Source organism: Ochotona curzoniae, unplaced genomic scaffold, assembly GCF_017591425.1.
Source record: "Ochotona curzoniae isolate NIBS_2020 unplaced genomic scaffold, NIBS_Ocur_1.0 contig_1274, whole genome shotgun sequence".
Lineage (NCBI taxonomy): Eukaryota > Metazoa > Chordata > Mammalia > Lagomorpha > Ochotonidae > Ochotona > Ochotona curzoniae.
Window position 1 is genome coordinate 30,509,611 of NW_024465023.1, and position 22,964 is coordinate 30,532,574.

At 50.7% G+C, this 22,964-nt stretch overlaps 1 protein-coding gene across 1 annotated transcript; it reads right to left on the reverse strand.

Annotated features, from left to right (window-relative positions):
* Positions 1–14,220: 14,220 nt before the first annotated feature.
* GDPD2 (glycerophosphodiester phosphodiesterase domain containing 2) lies at positions 14,221–22,019 on the reverse strand. Its single transcript, XM_041002205.1, has 15 exons — positions 21,915–22,019; positions 21,487–21,590; positions 21,030–21,123; positions 20,805–20,864; positions 20,457–20,555; positions 20,262–20,355; positions 19,959–20,104; positions 19,809–19,891; positions 19,182–19,332; positions 17,783–18,004; positions 17,448–17,599; positions 15,230–15,377; positions 14,970–15,052; positions 14,698–14,726; positions 14,221–14,588 (listed from the first exon to the last, which is right to left on the reverse strand). The coding sequence occupies exons 1-15, from the start codon at positions 22,017–22,019 to the stop codon at positions 14,536–14,538; spliced, it is 1,623 nt and encodes a 540-aa protein (XP_040858139.1). The 3' UTR covers positions 14,221–14,535.
* Between the last annotated feature and the right edge of the window lie 945 nt (positions 22,020–22,964).

The following is a 22,964-nucleotide window of genomic DNA, read 5'->3' on the forward strand; positions in this document are numbered from 1 at the left end:
CTTTTCAGGACTATTGTTCTCTCAACCTAGGCCCAAAACGGAATGTGACCTCATGCTAGACCTTCTCCCAATTCCAGGGAGGAACTCCACACAGAGACCCCAAGTAATAGAAAACTCAAATCTTTTCCCTGGTCCACAAACCCCTTTCTCCTCTGCCTCCATCCTCATGGTTACGATGATGGAAAGAGCATAGAGATGCTAAGCGGAGTCCAGGATGAAAAGAAAGGCAAAACGACACTGAAGCGAAAGAACTGTGCACCGATACCCCCTATCCTGGCTCAGCCTGTTGGGGGGGGGGGCAGAGCAATAATGACATATGAAGAAGACTATATTATTCTTTAGTCTTTAGCTACCAATCATTGAATCTTCACAAAGCCCAAGCGCTTCGCAAGCAGAACCTCTCCCAAAGCGACAATAATATATAGTCTTGATTTTACCTGTGACAAGCTGAGGTCCAGAGATGTGAATATAGTTAGGTGACACAGCTTGAAGCCACAGAATGGGGATGCAAATCCTCGCCACCTGAGTCCAGAAGTCAGGCTTTAAGCCACTGCAGCGCAAATCATCTATTGTAAATCCTCCTGCAGACCTTAGAGCTTAGCTCACAGCAACCAACATCCAGAAGAAACCCCTGGCTACAGACTGACAGCTCTGACCATTGTGGCCACTTGGGGAGTGAACCAGAAGATAGTAGATCCATCTCTTTCTCTCTCCCCTCTAATTCTGCCTTTCAAGTAAGAATAAATCTTTTTTTTTAAGATTTGTTTTTTCATTTATTTTTATTACAAAGTCAGATATACAGAGAGGAGGAGAGACAGAGAGGAAGATCTTCCGTCTGTTGATTCACTCCCCAAGTGGTTGCAATGGCCAGAGCTGTGCCGATCCGAAGCCAGGAGCATCCTCGCAGCACCCAGCCTCTGCCTAGGCACCCGCTTCTTCTTTGCCTCTGGGCCTCAGCCCAGGAGCCATGACGGGCCCCCGCTCTACCCCACCTGCACTCCAAGTGGGATCCCAGCATGTACAAGGCAAGGACTTTAGCTGCTAGGCTACCACGCCGGGCCCAGAATAAATCTTTAAAATTTTGAAATTCATATATATAAGCAGTCTTCAAAAAGTTTATGAAATTATGTGTTATGCAAAAATTTATATGGCTTTCAAATTTTTTGCATCTATCACTTAATTCCATTTCTCATGAACCTTTTGAATGATCCATGTACTCATGGCAATAAATGCTACCAATAAAAGAAAAAAAAAGTAAAGTCCAATAAAATGAGTTGGGAGAACACTAATCTGTGATTTTTTTTCCTTTAAGTTTAAATATATATATATATATATGTATATGATTATTGAAGGGAGTGTCTGATGGCTGGGGCTGGGCCAAAGGCAAAGCCCGTAACTAGAAACTTACTCAGGTCTCCCACACAGATGATAAGGACCCTAATTACTCCTCCATTATCACTGCCTCCCATGATTTGCATTGTCAGGCACCTGGATTCAGCAGCCAGCGCTGGATACAGCCCTCTGATGTGAGGCATGGGCATCTTAAACTGCTGGCTGAATGCCTGGCTCCATTCAAGTGTTTGTGATTGTTTGAAAGGTAGATTCCTAGAGAGAAGGAGACAGAAAGATCTTCCATCTGCTGCCTCACTCCCCAAATGGCTGCAATGGCCCGAGCCCGACCTATCTAAAGAAAGCTAGGAGCCAGGAGCCTCTTCCGTGTATCACTCAGAGATGCAGGGGTCCAAGGCTTTGGGTCGTCCTTCATTGCTTTCCCGGGCCACAGACAGGAAGCTGAATGGGAAGTGAAGCAGCTGGGAAATGAACTGGTGCCAATATGGGATGCCACTGCGTGCAGGTTAAGGATTAGACAATTGATCTATGTGCCAGCTCCTCCATTCAAGTCTTTTTTTTTTTTTTTAAAGACTTATCCATCTTTATTGGAAAAGCAGATATACAGAGAGGAGGAGCGACAGAGAGCAAGATCCTCAGTCCGATGATTCACTCCCCAAGCAGCTGCAACAGCCAGAGCTGAGCCAATCAGAAACCAAGAACCAGGAGCTTCCTCCAGGTCTCCCACGCAGGTGCAGGGTCCCAAGGCTTTGGGCCGTCCTCCATTGCTTTCCCAGGCCACACGCAGGGAGCTGGGTGGGAAGCAGGGCAGTGGGGACCAGAACCACAGCCTACATGGATTCTGGCGGGTTCAAGGTGAGGACCTCAACCACTATGCTATCAACCCAGGCCCCATTCAAGTCTTCTTTTTTTTTTTTTTAAAGATTTATTTATTTATTGGAAAGTCAGATATACAGAGGAGGAGACAAAGAGAGGAAGATCTTCCATCCAATGATTCACTCCCCAAGTAGCCACAACGGCCGATGCTATGCTGATCCGAAGCCAGGATCCAGGAACTTGTTCCGGGTCTCCCATGTGGGTGCAGGGTCCCAAGGCTTTGGACCATCCTCGACTGCTTTCCCGGGCCACAAGCAGGGAGCTGGATGAGAAGTGCCGGGATTAGAACCAGCGCCCAAATGGGATCCTGGCGCGTTCAAGGCGAGGACTTTAGCCACTAGGCCACGCCGCTGGGCCCCCCATTCAAGTCTTTATCCTCACATTTTAATGTGAAAAATGTTCAACAGGAAATTTTAAAGAATTTTAAAGTGAACACTCCATTATCCACTAACTGGATTTTCATTAATATTTATTATATTTGCCTCAGTACATGTCTGTCCTCCACATATTTCCTCTAAGTTTTTTTTAAGTGAAAATTTAGAAACATACAAAAATGTTGAAATGATAGTATAATGAATATTACTGTATATCATATTCATCCAGTTAACAATTGGTATTATGGTGTTGTCTTTGATCTATTTATCTGTGTATTTCTCCTGACTTATTTCAAAGCAGGTTTCATTATACTTTAAATTCTTCAGCATGTACCTCTCTTTTTTAAAAAAAAAGATTTATTTTTAAATTGGAAAGTCAGATTTAAAAAGAGAAGGAGAGACAGAGAAAGATACTCAATTCGCTGCTTCGCTTTCCAAATGGCCATAGTGCTCAGAGCTGAGCCAATAGGAAGCCAGGAACCAGGAGCTTCTACCAAGTCTCTGGGTCTCCCACACAGGTACAGGGTCCCAAGGCTTTGGGCCATACTCGAGTGCTTTCCCAGGCCACAAGCAGGGAACTAGAAGGGAAGTGGAGCAGCTGGGACACAACTGGTTCCCAAATGGGATGCCGACACGTGCAAGGCAAGGACTTCAGCGGGGGGGGGGGGGGGGGGGGGGGGGGGGGCGGGGGGGGGGGGGGGGGGAGGGGGGGGGGGGGGGGGGGGGGGGGGGGGGGGGGGGTGGGGGGGGTGGGGGGGGGTGGGGGGGGGGGGAGGGGGGTGATAGGGGGGGGGAGGTGGGGGGGGGGGGATGGGGGGGGGGGGGGGAGGGAAATGTGGGGGGGGAGGGGAGTTAGGTTGGGTTTTGTTTTTATGGGGGTGGGTTGGGGTGGGGGGTGGGGGGGGGGGTGTTGGGGTGAGTTGTATTTTGTTGGGGGTTTGTTATGGATGTAGTGTGGATGGGGATTTGGTAGAGGAGGGGAGGAGGGGGGGGGGGGGGTTTGGTAGGAAGTATATGGTAAGTGGTTTGAAGATAAGGGTTGTGAAGATTATTATAAATGTGAAGGGGTAGTTGAAGGATGGATAATATTAAAGAATGAGAGAAAGGAAGGGGGAAGGGTTTGATTTAGTTGTTGGACAAAACATTGTCAATGATGTAATTGGGGGGGAAAAGAAGAGGAAGTGGCTCAGGCTTCGGATTGGCTCAGCTCTGACCACTGTGGCCACTTGGGGAGGGAATCAGGATCTACTCTGTCCTCCTCTCTGAGTATCTGACTTTCCAATAAAAATTTTTTTTAAAAATAGATGTACTTATTTTTATTTGAAAGGGAAAGAGAGAGAGAGAGAGAGAGAAATGTATCCACTGATTCACAGAGAGAGAGAGAGATCTTCTCAACAAGCAGAGCTGAGTTGGTCTGAAGCCAGGGGCAGGAGCTTCCACGTGGTCTCCCACGGGAATACAGGGACCCAAGGTCTGGAGTCATTCTCCACTGCTTTCCCAGGCCATCGACAGGGAGCTGAGTTGAGTCAAAATTGGAGCAGCGGGACAGGAAACTGATGTCCCTATGGGATGCTGGCAGGCTCCCCAGGCAGAGGGTTAGCCTGTTAAATCACAACACCAGCCCCTAATTCTTCTATTTCTCAATCTTTAAAATTCATGTATTGGTTGGAGAGGAGAACAACAAAGGGGGACTGAGAGAACAAGAGCCAGAGACTGAGCACTCCTTTTTTCCACTCTTTTTTTTTTTCTGATGCACTCTCCCACACCGATGCTCACAATGATCCCAGTCGGGCTGGGCTGAAAGCAGAAGACGAGCTCTGAACCCACCCTCCTTCCGCGTCACCATTGCTGCCACTCAGGGGCTGAACGGGCAGGGAGCTGGCACTGGCAGTGGAGCCTGCATCCAAAGTCAAGATGGGATGCGAGTGTTTCAACTGGCATCTTAAGCAGTAGACCAACACCTGCCACTTCCTTTTATATCGTTAAGAATCCGAACCCAATTTCATTTGGGGTTTCAGCCACTTTTGATCTAGAACAGCCCCCAAGTCTCTGAAAACAAATTTACTTTGAAATACTTTGACAGCAAGTTGTAGAGATAGCACAGGGAGGGCCTGTGTACCCTTTGCCTCGTTAGCCACACAATGATTAGGTATCTTAGGTAGTTGTATCACAATGTCAAAACCAGGAAACTGACATCAATACAATGTATGTCTGATTCTGTGCTATTTTACCACAGGTGGAGAGTCCTGTAACCACCACGGCAATCAAAATACAAAACCATGTCATCATCACGAAGATCTACCGTTGTCTTCATTCCGCCAGGCTTTAGAAGAGGAACTTCCCTTCCTGTTAACTCTTCCTGTTCGCCCCCACTTTCGGCAGAATTATTTAAAATTTTTTCTTTATATGTAGTATTTCACTTTATACTTTATATGCAGTATTACACTTATTTCAACTATCAAACATAATTTAGACTGAAGAGAAGGAACGTCTACAGCATTTTCTTTCTTTTCTTTTTTCTTTTCTTTTTTTTTTTTTAATTGCAAAGTCAGATATACAGAGAGGAGGAGAGACAGAGAGAAAGATCTTTTGTCTGTTGACTCACTCCCCAAGTGATGGCAACAGCCGGAGCTAAGCTGATCTGAAGCCAGGAGCCAGGAGCTTCTTCTGGGTCTCCCATGTGGGTGCAGGGTCCCAAGGTTTTGGGCCATTCTTGACTGCTTTCCCAGGCCACAAGCAGGGGCTGGATGGGAAGCGGGGCTGCCCATATGGGATTCTGGTGCATTTAAGGGGAGGATTTTAGCTGTTAGGCTACAGTGCCTGGCCCAGCATTTTTTCTTTCTTTTTTTTTTTCTCAGCATTTTCTTTTTTCCCTTTTAACATCCCAAGATTCCTCAAAATTTTCCTTTAACCATTTTTTTTTAAAGGATTGCTTTTATTTATTTGAAAGGCACAGTGACACAGAAAGAGAGAGGGACAGAGAGGGACAGAGAGATTCTCCATCTGCTGGTTCACTCCCCCAAATACTGCAAAAGCCAGGGCTGGGTAAGGCTGATGCCAGGAGCCTAGAACTCCATCTGAGCCTCCTACATGGGTGGCAGGGACATAAGTACTTGGGTCATCCTTTACTGCTTTCCCAAATGTATTAGCAGAAAGCTGGATGGGAAGTGGAACAGCTGGGATTTGAACCAGCACCCCTATGGGATGTCAGCAATGCAGGGAGAAGCTTTACCAATCATGTATGATGCCGTCCTCTTCCTTTAGAGTGATTCTGGCCGGTAGAAAATTCCCTTAGCTTTCGTGTTTCTGAGAATGCCTTGATTTCTCCATTTTTTTGAAAAAAATATTTTCACCATACACAGCATTCAGTGTTAACAGCTCTCTTGAAAAACAAGAATATTGAAGGGGACCTGACTTTGCGGCATAATGGATTAAGCTGCCTCCTGAAACAACGATATCACCTATGGCTGCCAGTTTGAGTGTTGGCTGCTCCATTTCTGATTCAGCTTGATGTTAGTGTGCCTGGCAAAGCAGCAAAAGAATAGCCTAGTGGTTGGCCCGTGCCATCCGTGTTGGAGACCTGGAAGAAATTCTTGGCTCCTGGCTTGTGGTCATTTGGAGAGTGGATGGCAAAATCTCCATCTCTTCCTTTCTCTCTCCGAAGCCCTGAATGTCAAATAAATAAATGAATGAATCTTTAAAAAAAAACAAAAAGAGCATTATAAATACATTGTGTGACTTCCTTCTAGCCTCCATGATTTCTGAAGAGAAATCCAGTAACACTTTGCGTTTTTTTCCCAGAAGGTAGGTTATCATATTTTCCCTGTTACTTTTGAAATTTCTTTGCACTTAGTTTTCTGAAGATTGATTATGACGTGTCTTGTGGATTTCTTTCAGTTTATTCTGCTTAGGATTTATTCAGCATGTTGAATCTATAAGTTTATGCCTTTTGCCAAATTTGGAAATTTTACAGCCATTGAGTTTTGTTTTTTTTTTTTCCAGTCCCATTATCTTTCTGTTATTCTTCTGGGTCTCCAATGGTATGTTATTAACTCTTTAGTTCTAGACCCATAAAGCCCTGAGACTTTGTTCTCTCCTTCCACCAAGTTAATTTTCTCACCGTTGTTCAGGCTGAGCAATCCTTAATGTTCTATCCTCAAGTTCACTGATTCTTTCCTGTCTTCTCTATACTGCTATTGGGTCTGTCCGCTGACATTTTTAATTTGGATACCCTGGTCTTCTGTTCTATTTGATTGTTCATTATATGTCCTTTTCCCGTGCCACAATTTTATTTATGTGTCACAAATGTTTGTAATTGCTCACTGAAATATTTTATTTTTAAAATTTATTTTTATTGGAAAGGCAAATGTACAGATAGGAGAGACTGAAAGATCTTCTATCCGCTGGAATGGCCAGAGCTGAGCCAACCCAAAGCTAGGAGCCAGGAGCCTATTCCGGGTCTCTCATGTGGGTACAGGGTCCTAAGCCTTTGGGCCGTCTTCTGCTGCCTTTCCAGGCTACAAGCAGGGAGCTAGATGGGAAGTGGAATCCCTGGAACATGAATCGGCCACCATATGAGATGCCGACACTGCAGGTGAAGGATTAGTCCATTGAGCCATCATGTTGTCTCTTGAAGCATTTTTAAACGTTGACCATTTAAAATTTTTGTCCGATAATTGAAACCTGTCCTTTCAGTGTTGATGTGTGTTGATTTTTTTTTTTCTCTCTCTCTCTCATTCAAGTCAAAGATCTTCTGGTTCTTGGTATGACTGTTTTCTTCTTTATTATTATTATTTTGTTTTATGATACAGTTTAATAGGCACTGGGGCTTCCCCTCCCCCTCCTCAAGTTCCCTCCACTCCTCACCGATTTCCTCTCCAGTTTTACAACGGGCGCCTTTTGTGAGCATTCGCATGCCCATCCTGCTGCCATCGAAGTGTTTCCCGACAATCCAGGCATGGACAATGTCAGAGAGTCCAACATCCAACTGTCGGGACGTTTTCAGCCATTTCACTGGAAGTCCATCCTTGTACTGTATGCATATAGACATACTGCTGCTCTGTCTCAACCTCTAAACATATCAGTTTCTGCTATACTTCCATCATGCATCCCCTTAAATGCAGAGCCGGTGTACACAGTCCACGGGGAGAAAAGTACTCTCTCCCCGGTGTGATGATTTTCTATTGCAACCTGGGAATTTAGGGACACTGAATCATGAGACTCTGGATTCCACAGAAATCTTTTGTGTTGGGTCGACTTCTGACGTCATTGCCATCCAAGGAAGTCCTGATTACTGTCAGGTGCATGTTCAAGTTGAAGACTCTCTTTGCCTTGGAGAAGTAAGGACAACTTGTTACTTCTGCACTGGGTTGAAGTTGCTACTCTCTATCTGACTTCCACTCAACTTCCTGGATGGGAGAAATTGAAGTACTGTTCTCCAGACCAACTTCCATCGACACCACACAGGCAAGAGGCGGATAAAAGGTTGGCGAAGGGAGAAGGCCGAAGTTCCTTAATACTCCATTGTGGTGAAAGTCCTGACCAGGCCTCCTCTGACACTGTTGAAAACACCCCACACGGAGGAGAGAGTGCGTTACCCTACAGGTGTGGAAGTCCAAGCTCCCTACTCGGCCTTCTCTAATCTGAGTTCACGGCTTGGCCTTCTCTGGCCTGGGTTGTTTTCCTGGTGTTTGATTCCAGTTATTGCCTAAAGCATTTTATCTCAATAGGCTGACCTTATGACTAAGAGCAAGTTTTGACTGGGGCATGTTCTTATTCTAGCAGTGTTTTGAGACTACTCAATTCTCTGGCATCCAGTATGGGATAGGTGAGGCAACAAGAAAACTCAAGGAATTCACCACCATGGTTTCAGGTCACTGAAGTTCCTGGTCAAACTTTCCTCTTGTCTTTCAGAGACGTTTTGTGTTTTCCATATAACATGCATTGTTTTAGCCTTAGTGTTAGAAACAGGGAGAAGTGTATCTATCGCAATGGGATCCAAAACTTGAAGTCCTCTCCCTTTTTAAAAAAAAAAGATTCATTTCTTCATTTGTTTTCATTGGAAAGTCAGATTTACAGAGAGAAGGAGGTACGGAAAGATCTTCCATCCGCTGGTTCACTCCCCCAAGCAGCTGCAACAGCCGGAGCTGAGCTGATCCGAAGTCAGGAGCCAGGAGCTTTCTCCAGATTTCCCACATGGGTGCAGGGTCCCAAGGCTCTGGGCCGTCCTCCACTGCATTTCAGGTCACTGGCAGGAAACTGGAAGGGAAGTGGAGCAGCTGGGATTAGAACTGCCGCTCGTACGGGATGCAGGCGCATGCAAGGTGAGGACTGAGGCCTTTACCACTAGGCTACTGCACCAGGCCTGGTTTATTTATTTTTATTGGAAAGTCAGATATACAGAGAGGAGTAGAGGCAGGGTGTAACATCTTCCATCTGCTGATTCACTCTCCAGGGGGCTGTAACAGCCGGAGCTGAGCTGATCCAAAGCCAGACACAGAAACTTCTTTCAGGTCTCCCACGCAGGTGCAGGGTCTCAAGGCCTTGTGCCATCCTCCACTGCTTTCCCAGGCCACAAGCAGGGAGTTGGATGGGAAGCAGGGTGGCCAGGATTAGAACTGGCACCCAAATGGGATCCTGGCACATGCAAGGCGAGGACTTAAGTTGCTAGGCTACCACACTGGGCCCAGTCTTCTACCTTTATTAAAAAAAAAGTTAATTCTACTGATTTTTAGGAGTACAAATCAGTTGTTTCATAGAATATCTTAGATTCTGAATAAAATTTCCTGATGATATCATTTATTTCTCTCCACCCTGTATTTATTGTAAACTGGATATGAGAAAAGAGTAGATCTTAAATAGGTTGATGAGTGATGATTTAGGCCTTATCAAGAAGCCATCATGTGAACCAGAACTTGCAAGAGGTAAAGAAGTAAGGCACACAGTAGAATAAAGCTGGCAAGGGTGCCATCATTGCAAAGGCCATGAGTATGAAAAAGCAGGAGCAAGTGGCTCCTGGAGAGTACCAGGAGATGAGGTCAGACGTTTAACAGGGAACCAGACTGTGTACGGCTTTGTAAATCGTTATAAGGATTCTGACTTTCATCTCAGTAAGACAGTAAGTTATTGGATGGTTTCCTACAGGGAACTAACATGCTGTGACTTGGGTTCAGCAGGATTGGTCTGGCTTCCTTCTGGACAACGGGTCACCAAAGTCAAGGAAGGAAGCAGTGAGACCCAGTCAGAAAGCTCCAGAAGTAATCCAGTTGCCAGGTGATTGTGGATTGGACCATGCACTTAACATGGAGGTGATAAGAGGCAATTGGATGCTGGATGCCTTTTGCAGGGAGAATGACAGGATTTGTTTACAGTTCCAGCTCTTTTGTGCCATAGCAACTGGAAATGTGAGAGTGCTATTGACTGAGACAGGGGACATGTTAGGAGGAAAAGCTGAGGTGCTCAGCTTTGGACTGTTGCATTTGACATGTGTGTCAGACCTCCATGTGGAGATGAACGCAGGCCCTTCCATCAAGGAGTTCCAAGTCAGAGAAATGAAAATATAGAAGCAGAGTGTTACAATAGCTGTCTGTCGGGGCAAGTTATCAACTTTGCTGTGTGTGTGTGTGTGTGTGTGTGTGAGGTAGGGTGGGGGTGGGATACTAAAGAAGGACCTATAAATAAAGGACAGGGTATTTTCAGTTTGCTCCTGAAAGGTGACAAGGTGTTCCTTAAGCAAAGGACAGGAGAATCTTGTTTTCTGTATTCTGGGGCCCTGGTATCCAGTGGTTGCTTCATCTGACCCAGCTCACTTGCTAATGGGGTAAGTTTGGACATTATTTAACTTATCTGTGACTCGGTTTCTTAATCTGTGAAATAGAGAGGACTGTTTTGTTGCAGGGAGCATTAAATGGAAACACACCTGGCACATTATTGCTGAATGAGTGAAACAATTTTTTTTTTTTTGACAGTCAAGTCAAGGCTAGGCTGTCAATCAGGGGCTTAAAGCACTTTGTCCAGCGCTTGCTACACTCTCTAAATACTCCAAGTGGCTCAAGGGGAAAAAAAGTCCCGACAGCCTGAGCCCTCTGAAGGGTTCTGATCGGAGACCAAGCATTAAATGGGGACGAATTGGTCTTCCTTTGCCCTCCCTCCTCTCCTGTTCCTTTCCTGTCTCCTCACCTCCCTCTCTCCACCCCTCCCTGCTTTCCTCCCTTCTTCATTTTGTAATGAGCCCGAGTAAAATCCGTCCAAATTCATAATAAGCATCTCCGTACTGCCAAAGGCTGTCTGTCACTCCGACTGGACTGGGTTGACAAGCCTGGGAAGAAGTCAGCAAACGCTGAGACGCTGTGACACTTCACAAGGGAATCCCCACCCAATGGCTAGGGCTCCAGCTCAGGGCCCCAGGGAGTCAGGCGCCCCCTACGGGCGGAAAGCAGCCTCACGCCCCTGCAGGCGGCTCTGGTTGCTAAGCGACCAGGCGGCCTGCCTTCGCCGAGTCTGAAGCGATGGAGGAGTTCCGTCAGGGATCTGAAAGGAGACCATTTCTCTCTGCTTCCATCGCCTCTCCCGCCGCCTTCAGTAAACAGCCGCGGCTGGGGCGGTGTGGCCCACTGCTGTCTTCATAGTGTGAATTCATTCTTAAAAATACAGCTTCCTGGGGGTAACCTCACTCTTTGTGTGCGGAGAAACGACCACTCTGTTGTGAAATGTGAGGCCACGCTTCTGGTCGGCAAGGGCGGAGGGGAGGGTCACTGTTGAAAGATGCGTCCTTAATCCACGAGATTTCTACCAAATTGCACATGGGTGAGAATGGTTTTGGTCATTACTCATGTAAGGTATCAAGATACTTCAGCATTCCCAACGTATGCATCAGGAAATTCCCACTTCCGCTCATTAGACGAAAAAAGTCCCACAGGAACAATATATAAGGGACCAGTCACACCTCACTGGCTTTCTTGAAATGCATTTTTCTACAGAGGAGGTCTGAGGACCCTTGGGAGGACAGAGCCCGGCACAGTGGGAGAGGGGATACACTGAGAATCCTGCAGCTTTCTAGTCCAGATCTCATTTGGGAGGACGCCAAGTGTGACCTTTCTGAAGCACCCCATCTTTATGAGGGTCTTGGAGGAAGGACCGGAAGCAGACATCCATCGCCTTTTCCTCCCAGCAACTAAGCATTTAAGGTCGGGGAGCAGCCGCAGGCAGGCCAAGGCCACAGTAACCTGTCCGCATGGAAGTCCTCTCTTTCCTCTCAGGTCACTGAACAGAGAGACTCCACCGCGGCAGAGTCTCAAGCCATGGCCAGCTTAGGGGACAGCTGTGGCCTGCAGTCTCCTCCCCGGGCTTTCCCTCAAGAGTTCCAAGGCAGCAATCACGGCAGCCAGAGAACGTCCGCCCAGTCACAGGCTCAGGTCCACAACATCCGCACAGGGCAGGGTGGCAGGGGCAGGCTCCCTGCTCTCTTTGCAAACTGAACTGGGTCGGGGCTGTGCCTCTGCTCTATTAATAGCCCCCTAACCCAGCCTGCTAGCCCCAAACCCGGATGCCAGGAGCTGTGAGTCAGCAGCTAAAAATAACGGAAAGCAACTGCACCCGAACCCCAATGAGCAGCTCCCCCTGGTCCTCCGCCCTCAAGTTTTTGTCAGTCTGTTTCCACTTCAGGGCCTCGTAGAGGTTAAGTGCGCTATAGCTTGCCAGTCCTGCTGGGAACACCACAGCAGTGGCAGGCTAGGAGTTGAGGACCCAAATCCTGGGGGCGGGGAGGGGGGGGGCGGAGGCGAGGCAGGGAGCCAGGCGCAGGGGCACCGGGGCTAGGGCTGGGACCTGAGTGCAGGCATCTGGGACGTTCAGCTTAAAAGACTGCAGCTGAGAGCTTGGGAACTGCAAGCTGAGGCTGCGGGGGTGGAGATGCCGGAGGTCGTGGGCGTGCGGTGGGAAGGGGAAGGACAGCCAAGGGTGCAGGGCTGCGAGGTGAGGCGACTTGAGCCGGGACAGAAAAGTAGGGATGGGGGAGGAGGTACGTTGCTGAGCGCTGGGAGCCCGGCAGTACCTTTTCAGGCTGGGGGGCCCAAGAGCTGAGGTTGGTAGTGGGTCTGACTGAGGGGGCGGGATCAGGAGACGGGAAAAGTAACACAAACGTAGCTCGAATAGGCGGCAGGTGGACACCTGCCCCAGGCAAGGCGCCGTGGACCCTCTAGAAGCCTAGCACCGGGGCAGAAGCCGCGCCGTTCGCTCCCCGGTGCGCCCCCGGCCTGTCCGCGCGTCGCCTGCCGGGCCAGCTGCAGGTCTGGTAGGTACGCTGGCGTGGAAGGCCGCCCGAGTGCGTGTGCTGCTGTTTGAGTGTGCCAGGGTGTGCGGGCGGGGGGCGGGGGCGACGCCGAAGGGGAAGGGGCGGTGTCCGCGAGGAGGAGGGGGCGGGAACACAAATTCAGACGCGTCTTGGTCGGCTCGAGACCGGAAATGCTCAGGGGCACCCTGGGGATTGTAGTTTCCATGGCTGCCCAGCATCGCGGGGTGGGGGGCGGTGAAGGGTCTTGTCCCGAGGTGGCAGTGTTGCCCCAGGTCCCAGTCTGGCGAGACAGGAGGAACGGAGAACCGAGCCTCTTGCCATTGCCAGCGCTTTAGTTCTACTTCCTTTGGTGTGGAGACAAGAAGCAGGATGAATGTCAGTGCACGGAGGATGCTGCGGGGTCAGTCACTGAACCCTCCTCCGGTCCCCATTTTTGCCTCAGCCATTCACCCCTTGCCACTCACCCTAGTCCGGCTGTGCACTGGCCACCTCCAGTGGTTAGTCCAGAGGCAAGTACCTAGCCGATACAAGTACCCTGGAGCAACTTGGGGCCTGGACGGTTGAGCCAAAATAGCCCCCGCGAGCAGCCCCAAGCAATGGAAACTCGTGGAACTCGGAACCGTGCCCTTTTTCACAGAACAGAGTCAAGGACAAAAGTCCCCGGTTGGTGTGGCTAAAAGGTGGCAATCTGCAAGGACGTCCCGGGGACAACGGGTGCGGCCTTCCTCTTGGGAGCAGGTGACCACAAGGTGGAGCTATAATGCAACCCGGCACAGGGAGCCTGGGCCGACGGCAACGCCCCCTCAGGAAGGCCACTATCCAGCTTGCTTCTGGCAGTCCTCCCCTGCCACGGGTGGTGGCCTCCCTTGTACCCCCGCCCCCATCTCTCTGTGATGACCCTTCAGGGTCAGGTCCCATCGAACTGAAGATGGCAGGTGCACCTTCTTTCCAGGCCCTGAATAGAAAAGATTAGATCATGACCAAATGGGAATTGAATTCATTGAAGAACAGATTAACACGCCTGATACAGGAGCCAACATGTCTGAAAGAAAAGGCTTGGCACAGCAAAAAGCCACCTGTAGGCACTGACTTGCAATGGCTCATTAGACTTTTTAGCTCCTTGCCTCTAGGCAGGAAAGTAGCTACACTGTTAAGGTGTGTGTGTCGGGGGGAATTGTGCAGCAAGGAAGGATGGGGTCTCCAACGCCCTATAGTTCTCCAGGAAAGACCATTCCATCATCTCCTTCCCTCACTGACCCCAGCTGACCCACCCCGACACACCCCGTCCCTTCTATACGAGAGAGCTTGCACGCAAACTCCGAGACAGTATCTTGACATACTACTCTCTTTTACTTCCTCATTCTGGCTGCGCGTTAGGAGAAACTGCTCATGACTCATACAGTCTTCCCAGCCACTTCAGGTCAGAACCCCAGAGGGAGCAGATGCCGTGGCAGCATGTGGGCATGCCCGCTCTTGGGGTGGAGAGACCTGATGGTGCTTCCAGTTCTCTTGTTGGCAAACACCCCCACCCTCGACCCAGTAGCTCCTGGATATAGTCCATGTCAGCCACTCTCTCTGCCTTGTTCATGAACAGTACACACAGGTCTCAGACTCCAGTAGGTGACAGCTGTGGGGACAGGCCATTCATTCCCTTGTGAGACTGTTGATTCCGGTGAGTAGCACCGCTGTTTCTAAGCCTGGGGAGAGAGGAGGGGCAGAGAGAGAGAGGCTGGTGGGCCACATGAAGAGCCAGCAAGCAGGAGGCTAACAGGAGGTGAGTTGGCATGGGGGTGTGGGAGTTCTCACCAGTTCTCTCTCTCTCCTTAGCACACCTCCTAGGGGGAAGAAAAGCTTCCTATCATGAGTTCAGCCAGCTTCAGGTAGCACCTTCTGACCCTGGGGCCCCCTCCAGCTACCTGCCCCGGGTCCTAAGGAAGTTGGTGGCTTAAGGAAGTGCCAGAGAATCTTGAAGGAACCAGGAAGCGGGCTGCAAGTGCTGGGCAGTGCGTCTGAGTCTGGATGGGCCTCACCAGAAGGGGAAGGAAAGGACTCGGAAGGCTCCGACAGCAGATACTTACACTTGGAAGTGGAAGATACATAAAAACAGCAGGATGGAGACGCAGTTCGTGATGGTCCACATCATTAGGTAGGTCTGAGGGGACTGTGGGAAGAGGGAAAGAACCCTGTTGCCCTGCTGGTGGCCAGGGCCCTAAGAGCTGTATATAGGGGGTGAGGGTAAAGGGGTTGGGAGGCTCAAATAGACAATGCCAGTAGGATTAGAGAGAAGGGGACTCAGGGAGGGGGAGAAGAGGAGCAGGGATGACTCCAGAGCCCTTACAATAAGCCAGACAGGGTAACGCATCTGCTGCAACAGCTGGCAGTCATTGGTGGTGACCGAATCCACCCCTGCACACCAGAGCAGGGAGAAGAGCCAGGCCTTGTTCACTACAAACAGGTTCACGGAGACGTTATCCTGGTGCAGGGCCCTGTGCAGGTGGGAAAGTCACAGGCATCATCCAGAATCACGGTGTGGGAGGCATGGGAGGCAGCTTCCCACATGCGCTCTCTGACGGTCACTGCTGAGGAGGCAGCACTTCTACCTTTGCCTAAGAAATCCCTGACCAAAAGAGGTTTCTTTGGCTTAGCTCAGCTCTAACTTCCAGTGCACTTCATGCACAGGTCCTGGCTTTGGTATCTGGGGTGACATGACTTGTTGTCTCTCCTCGGTCCTGTGACACTCCTGCAGGGGCCACGGCTCCCTGCATCTTTCCCGTCTCCAGCACCAGTCCCTTCCACTATTACTCTGCGGGCTGGGGTGATTATTTCCTTCCCTGGTAAAAATCTCTTCGATGTGATCTTCCTCTAACTTACCAGTGTTCCTAGGAGCCTATGGGGCCTCCCTCTGAACTGCAGAGTCCAGATAGGCCCGGACTGGCTTTGCATGGAACAATATCATTTCCTCCTACTTTCCAGACACTTAGGTCTTTAGGAAGGCGGACCAGTGTCAGGTTGGTCTTCAGTGATGTTATGTCCCCCTTGAGGAGTCGCTGTGCCTGTTGCTCTGTTGAAGCCATGCTTAGTTGTCATACCTGTTCCTGCTGATGCCACTGTCTCCTCTCTGGTCTTTGTACAAGTGAAATTCTTTTAGGCCTCAACTTCAAGTCTTTGCATCTCTATCTCTGTTTCGTTTGATCTTTTCGGAGCCTCTGTTCCACTACCAGTGTGTTTATTATCAATTCTCATCTTTCAGAAACAACAGCAGCAGCACCTCATTGATGAGGACAAGACCGAGGCAAGGGCTAAACTCGACGTCATGTCTCCCTCCACGAGGACAAATTGGAGAAAGGTCTATGAAATCCTTAGGGTACCTTGGCCGGTATTCAGCGCACATCTGACCCACACGGACATTGCCCGAGACCTCGGGCAGCACATGCTTTGAAGTGTAGCATGTTTACTGGTTCCCTTGGCTTCCTGCAGCCCGACTCCCACCTGGAACTCTCTCTCCATTGGGTCCGTCCTCTCTTACACACAGCTCTTTGGTGTCAAATAAAAACTGAAGGCTTTCTAGAAGATCCCATCTGATTAGATCCCTGTTTCCCTAGCTTTACCATTTCCTTGTTGACCAGGCTGCTTGTTGCTAGCTCCTTGTGACAATTTGGTACAGACATCAGCTCTTCAATTCTAGCACCTTCCCTGCCCACCATCCCGCCATCCCAGCCTCACACCCCCCACCCCCACTTCCAACCTCAAGCATGCTAGTTCATATCCCCATTTGGTCTTTGTAACATGTATCACTATCCAGTATATGAGAGATCTGCAGAAAATTCATGCAGGATACACATTATTTTTGTGCCAATGGGCACCAGTGTTATGGTGCAGCAAGTTAAAGCTGCTACTAGTAATGTCAGCATCCCATACCACAGTGCCAATTTAAGTCCCAGCTGCACTGCTTCCAATTCAGGTTTCTGCTAGTGACCGTGGGAAGGCAGTGGATGATGTCCCAAGCACTGGGCCCCTGCACCTATATGGGGGAACCACAAGGGATTACTTGCTCCTGGCTTTGGCCTGTCTCAGTCCTGGCTATTGAACCCATTTGGGCAGTTAAACCAGTGGCTGGGACAATGTCTCTCTGTGTCTCTCTTCCTCCTTCACTACCTCTCTCTTTCTTTCTGATGCTCTACCTTTTAAATAGATAGATAGATAGATAGATAGATAGATAGATAGATAGATAGATAGATAAATTTTTGTGCCAAAACCCAAATTTTCTTTTAATTCTATTTTCCATGAACTTTCTGAGTTATCATTCATTGTGTGTCTGTTTTGTGAGGTCTCTTTTCACTAACACATAACTTGTACAAATGCAGGGACCTTATTTATGTTGTGTCTTTAAAACCTGCAATGACTACTCCCTATTCCACAGCAAGAGTTCCATAAGCCTCCTCCGAGTGAGTGAGCAAGTGAAAAAAATGAATGCCCAGTTTTTGCTGTCCCCACCAGGGTTCCTCCCTGCCACTGAGCCCCACGTGCTGCCTCCCATCCTTTCCCTGAGCACTCACTTAATGTCCAAAAGTGGCAGATCTTGATAAGGAAGATTGAGATACTGGGGCTTCTCAGTGCCGTTGCCTCCTCCCCGGTGTCCATATATCTGGCGCATTCCGGGTGCCCGTTGTTGGACATTAGCCCGATCCTCATCTGGTAACCAAAGGACCTGGGGTTCGGGAATGGTGGGTGTGAGGCTAGAGAAGACTGAAGGACCCGGGGGTGGAGGATACGGATAGAAAAGGGGGTGGTGGGAGCTGGGACACAGCCCTAACATGTCATGATGGTAGCTAAGGGAGGGCAGGGTGGAGAGTGAGGCCCGGGGGTGGGGAGGGCGCCCTGGGAGCATCACCATGGCTTGGGGCACGCTTGCGCTCAGCACAGTGTCCAGGGTCTGATTGACGAATGTGTCATAGTATGTGTGATTCCGTGGGGGTCGGCGCAGGTCAAACATGATGGAGAGGTTGAGGGCCGCTGCTGCCTTCAATAGTTCTTGCAGTGCTGGCACGGTCTGGTTCTCAGCCTCTTTGCGGTCTGCACCGGACAGCTGCTTGGTGCCCCAAAATGGCTGCCTCTGGAAGATGGCAACACTATTTCAAGACCAGAGGTGAGGCCTCAAGGCAAACTTTGTGTTTAAAGCTCTTTAAAAAGTTTTGGGCCTGGCACAGTAGCTTAGTGGCTAAAGTCCTTGCCTTGCATGCACTGGGATCCCATATGGGATCATGTCCTGGCTGCTCCACTTCCCATCCAGCTTCCTGCTTGTGGCCTGGGAAAGCAGTGGAGGATGGCTCAAAGCTTTGGGACCCTGAACCCATGTAGGAGACCTGGAAGGAGCTCGTGGCTCCTGGCTTCAGATAAGCTCAGCTCTGGCCATTGTGCCAGATAGAAGATCTTTCTGTTTCTCCTTTTTGTCTGTAAATCTGACTTTCCAATAAAAACAAATAAATATTTTTAAAAAGTTCATGGCAGGGGTAGGCATAGCCCATCCAGCTCCCTTCTAATGGCGTGGGAAAACAGTGGAAGATGGTCCAAAGGCTTGGGACCCTGCACCTGCATCGGAGACTTGGAATAAGCTCCTAGAGTTGACTTGACCCGGTTCTGGCCGTAGTAGCCTTGTGGGGAGAGACCCAGTGGACAGAAGGTCTCTGTCTCTCCCCTGACCCCTGTAAGTCTGACTTTGAAATAAAATACTTTTTTTTTTTTAAATAAAAGCAACAAAAACTTTATGGCAAATAAAATGGAAACATTTTTCACACAGGATATACTTTTAAAGAAGTCCTGGGAGGAGCCATTATGAAAAAAGAAAATCAACTATGCCTAGATTTCAGTAAACATGGGTACCAGCACACACTCATCTTTGAATGTCATTTTTCCCACCAGGTTTTTGAAGTCACCTGTGTTCTTCCCTCTGCCTATGCCTCTTTTTTCCTTGCCCTGCCCATCTCTCGGGAAATGCTCATGTTATATGCTGCCCACGTATGCTCTCCATCCAGCAGCGACCATCAGTAAAGCAATGACTTCCCTGACTCCCGCTCTCCTTTCTGGCTGCAAAAAACATTTTAAAATGATGTTTAGCTTTTTCTATCTTAATTATCTCTGCCTGGGTTGTCTTCTTCACTAAGCGTATGTGTGTGGAGTGACTTGAAGGCAGACAGCACTCCCCTCACCCTGCCCAGACCCCAGTACAGGCTCGTCCATGGAATGAGTTTGGCCCTGCTGCTAAAGTACCTCCTGCCAGAAGCTGTCCTCACCTGTAGGAACCAGGCCCCAGCGTTGAGTCTCTGCAGTTCAGCCCAGGAGAAGTCACTGCTGTGGGCGGTGACTCGGCTTGGGAATACTGAGGCCACATCTGTGGTCCTGCTCAGGTGCTCGTCATGCATGAGGAAGGGGACTCCGTCGGAGCTGAGGGCACAAAGGGCGTCAGGGGCCAAGTGCAGTGCTGCTCATTTAGTCCTGTTTGTTCTTTATATTTCAAAGGCAGAGAAGGACAGAGACAAAGGCAGAGAGAGAGAGAGAGAGAGAGAGAGAGAGAGAGAGAGAGAGAGTCTCCCATTTGGTGGTTTATTTCTCAAACGCCCACAGCAGGCAGGACCAGGTCAAAGCTGGAGCCAGGAGCCAGGAAGTCTATCCAGGCTTCCCTCCTAGTGGGCAGAGACCCCCAACTCCTGACTGCCCCCCAGCTCCTGACTCATCAGCATTGCCTCCCAGGGGGCTCAACAACAGGAAGCTTGAGTCAGGAGCGGAGCTGCTTGTGGATCCCAGGCGCTCACTCTGACCAAGTATCACAAACCATTAGGCTAAAGCCAGCCACACCTGGGCATCTTGCACTGCACTCCCGTGCTGTGTCCCTCAGCCCTCAGCCCCGCAGCCTCTGTCACCTGACCATCACATCTGTCTCGAACACAGTAGCTCCACATTCTGCTGTCTTCCTCAGGGACATCAGAGTGTTCTCAGGGGCTAGCTGCGGAAAGAAATCAATAAGGTGACCCCCATGCTGGCCTGCTCCCAACCTCCTGCCCAACACTCACCATGGGGGCGCCTCGGTGTCCTATCAGTTCAGGTTTGCGGGGTAAGTCACTGGATTCCATGATGCAGGGGGAGGAGATGCATAGGGGTGCCAGATAGATGACCAGGGTGACCCCCAAAAACAGGAGCAGTAGCAAAATCTTGGGACCTGTGGAGTGATGGGGGGAAGGGAGGGGACAGGATTTGGGAAAGGGCAAAGTGTGTGTGTGTGTGGGAGGGGCAGAGTTGAGCTCAGACACATATGCAGGAAAGCAGGTAAGTTAAGAGAGACAGAGGCCTTGCAGTGGCCCGGGCAGAGTTGGCACCTCTTCGGTCCATGCGGTGGAAGGTATCAGCCACAGGCCAGGCCAGGAGGGTAATTCCAATGACTGCTCCAATGTGAAGGAATGGCGCTGTGGCCTGTGCACACAAGGGAGAGTGAGGAGGGCTCCTCTTCCCAATATTCTGGAGCTGACCCCAACACAGGGGCTTCGCCTAGGCCCTGGGGCTTGGCCACTCACCTGCAGGGACAGACGTAAGCTATGCCACTCCTGCCGCCACTGAATGTCCAGGCCCACAAGGCCAGCCACCACAAGAAACACGACGAGAAACAATAGCACCTGAGAGGGCAGGGAACAGCAAAGCCGGGGAAGGGGTTTTTGGTTGACGTGGTCGATTTGTGGATAGTGGGGGGAGGGGAAAGCCTTTTTCTTTTTTTCTTTTTAATCGACCCTTCCAACAATGCATCATTTTCCCCTTTGGATCTTGGGTCCGACTCCAGGCATAGAGAAGTGAGGTTCTGAGAGTGAAAGGCAGCCAAGGCTGGGGCCCAGGGACCCCCTCTCCCGCTCACCCCACCCCAACTCTACCTTGTGCATACAATGCAGGTGCAGGGGCTGTCCGCAGAGCTGCAGGAACAGGGCCAGGAGCTGGTGGGAGAAGGGGGAAGGGGGAGGGGACAGTGACAGGTGCTTCCCCGCCAGGCCCCTCCCTCCCACTCATCAGTGAGCTTCCCCGTCCCAGTGGCCAAGGGGGGAACAAGCGGGGAGGGGAGCGGGTGAAGTGGCAGTTAGCCCAGCAGCCCCTGGACGCACCAGTAGCAGGGACGCGTAAGTGGCCAGTAGAGAGATGACCAGCAGCAACACTAGGGACCAGTCTACCCAGTGTCCCCAATGGCGAAAGAGGAATCTGTGGGAAAGGAGGGGGGGGTTGTCCAAGTGGGGGAAGGGGTGTCTGATTAGTAATCCCTAGGGCACTTGGGTAGGTGAATCCTGGAGGACTACCAGGTGGAGGTGAGGGCAAGCTCTTGGTGATGTGTGTATGTGGAAGAGGCAAGGGACCCCCGGGGATTGGGAAAGTTTCCTGGAGGGTTTTCCTAAGGCGGCGGAGTAGTAAAAGAGCGGGGTTGGAGGGGCTGGGCAGGGCTGGGGGCTAGGCATCCAGGCTCCCTCTCCACAGCGCCCCTCCCCCCCACCCCAGGAGGGGCAGTGGGGAATAGTAGGTTGATACGTATGCTGAGGCACGGGTAGGGCAGGGGAGCTTGTGACACACTCATTGAAGTTGTGGAGGTCATTGAGAAGGATGAGCCCGATGTACAGCCAGCCCAGGGACAGGAGGAAGGTGAGGAAGAGCAGGCCAAACCACACGCAGTCGCACTATAAAGGGAGGAAGGAGAGAAGCTCAGGACCCAGCCTGGTGTCCTGCTCATAATTTCCCAAGGCTGGCAGTTCCAAGCTTCCTGCTACAGGAGGGGCTGCCCTGCTTGTGTATGTGTGTGTGTGTGGGGGGGGTGTCCCATTCCATGGGTGAGGGATGGGACACCCCATCCTGAGAAGAGAAAGCCCCTCTTCATCCCCCCTCCCCCGCCCACTGCCCCTGTGTCAGCTCCCTCTGAGCACAGGTGGCCTCCTTGTCCCCAGCAGCCTGTCTTAGGTTTTTCAGCCTCTCCCCACACACCACCACCCCCATCCCCACCCCACCTTGCTGGTTTGCATCCTCTCTTTGGGGCTTTTCTTCCAGTGGCAGCTATACAGGCAGTGGAGGCAGCGGGTCCAGGCAGAGCAGCAGCTGGGGGACTCGGCCATGATGAAGGCCTGGGGGAAGGGCCACTTTGACCGAAGGCAGACCTCAGCCTCCCTCCCAGTGTGTCTGAGGAGCCCAAGGGAGGGCCAGCCCGGGTGCTGCTCAGCAATGGAGGTGGCCCTGAGGGCCAAGACAGGATGAAGGGAACAGGGCTCATTATTTCTGGGTTCTTCCTTTACCTTTCTTCTCCGTACCTGGGGAGCGCGAGTGAGAGGGAAGCCCAGACCTGCAGCCTCTGTGCTGGCAGAAGGGATACCGGCTCTTTGCAGCTCCTCCCTACTTCCTGGACCTAGCCCTGGGGATGGGGTGCTTGTCCACGATAGGGAGCAGGAGGAATTGCCCTGGGCAGGAGCCGACTCTGCTCAGCCAGGCGGGGCTGAGCTGACGCAGCTGGAGCTTGCCCCTGTGTCCCTTGGCCTTCCAACCCAGGGAGAGCAGGAGTAACCTGAAGCAGAAGCTCCAGCTTTGACCTGGGGCTATGGGAGGCCCAGCTAGTTGGCCAGTTGCTATGGATACCGAGATTGCACAAATCACCAAGCCCTGACTGAAAGATTCTCGCTGTCCACTACCCAGAGGGCAGAGAGTGCTGTCAGCAAAGAGGAAGACTCCAGGGGCCAACAGGTGGCCTGGCTCATGCCCGGGAGCCTGTTTTTTAATGTGCACACCTGGAAAGCCAAAATCTTCTCCCCGCTGCTCCCAACTCCCTCCACCCCAGTCCTGTCTTTTCCTGCCTAGTCACTCCCCCCCAGCTAGAACCCCAGGCCCCGCCCTCCCTCTTCCAGGGGCCCCACCCTCAGAGTTAGCTTTGGTGAAAGTACAACACATGCAGGGCAAAGGTATGTGTGTGTGTGTGTGTCTGTGTGTGTGTGTGGGGGGGGGTGTGGTTGTCTTCGGACAGGGAATCCCTGGACCTTGTGCTGCTGGGGCTGGTGGAGAGACCCAGCTGA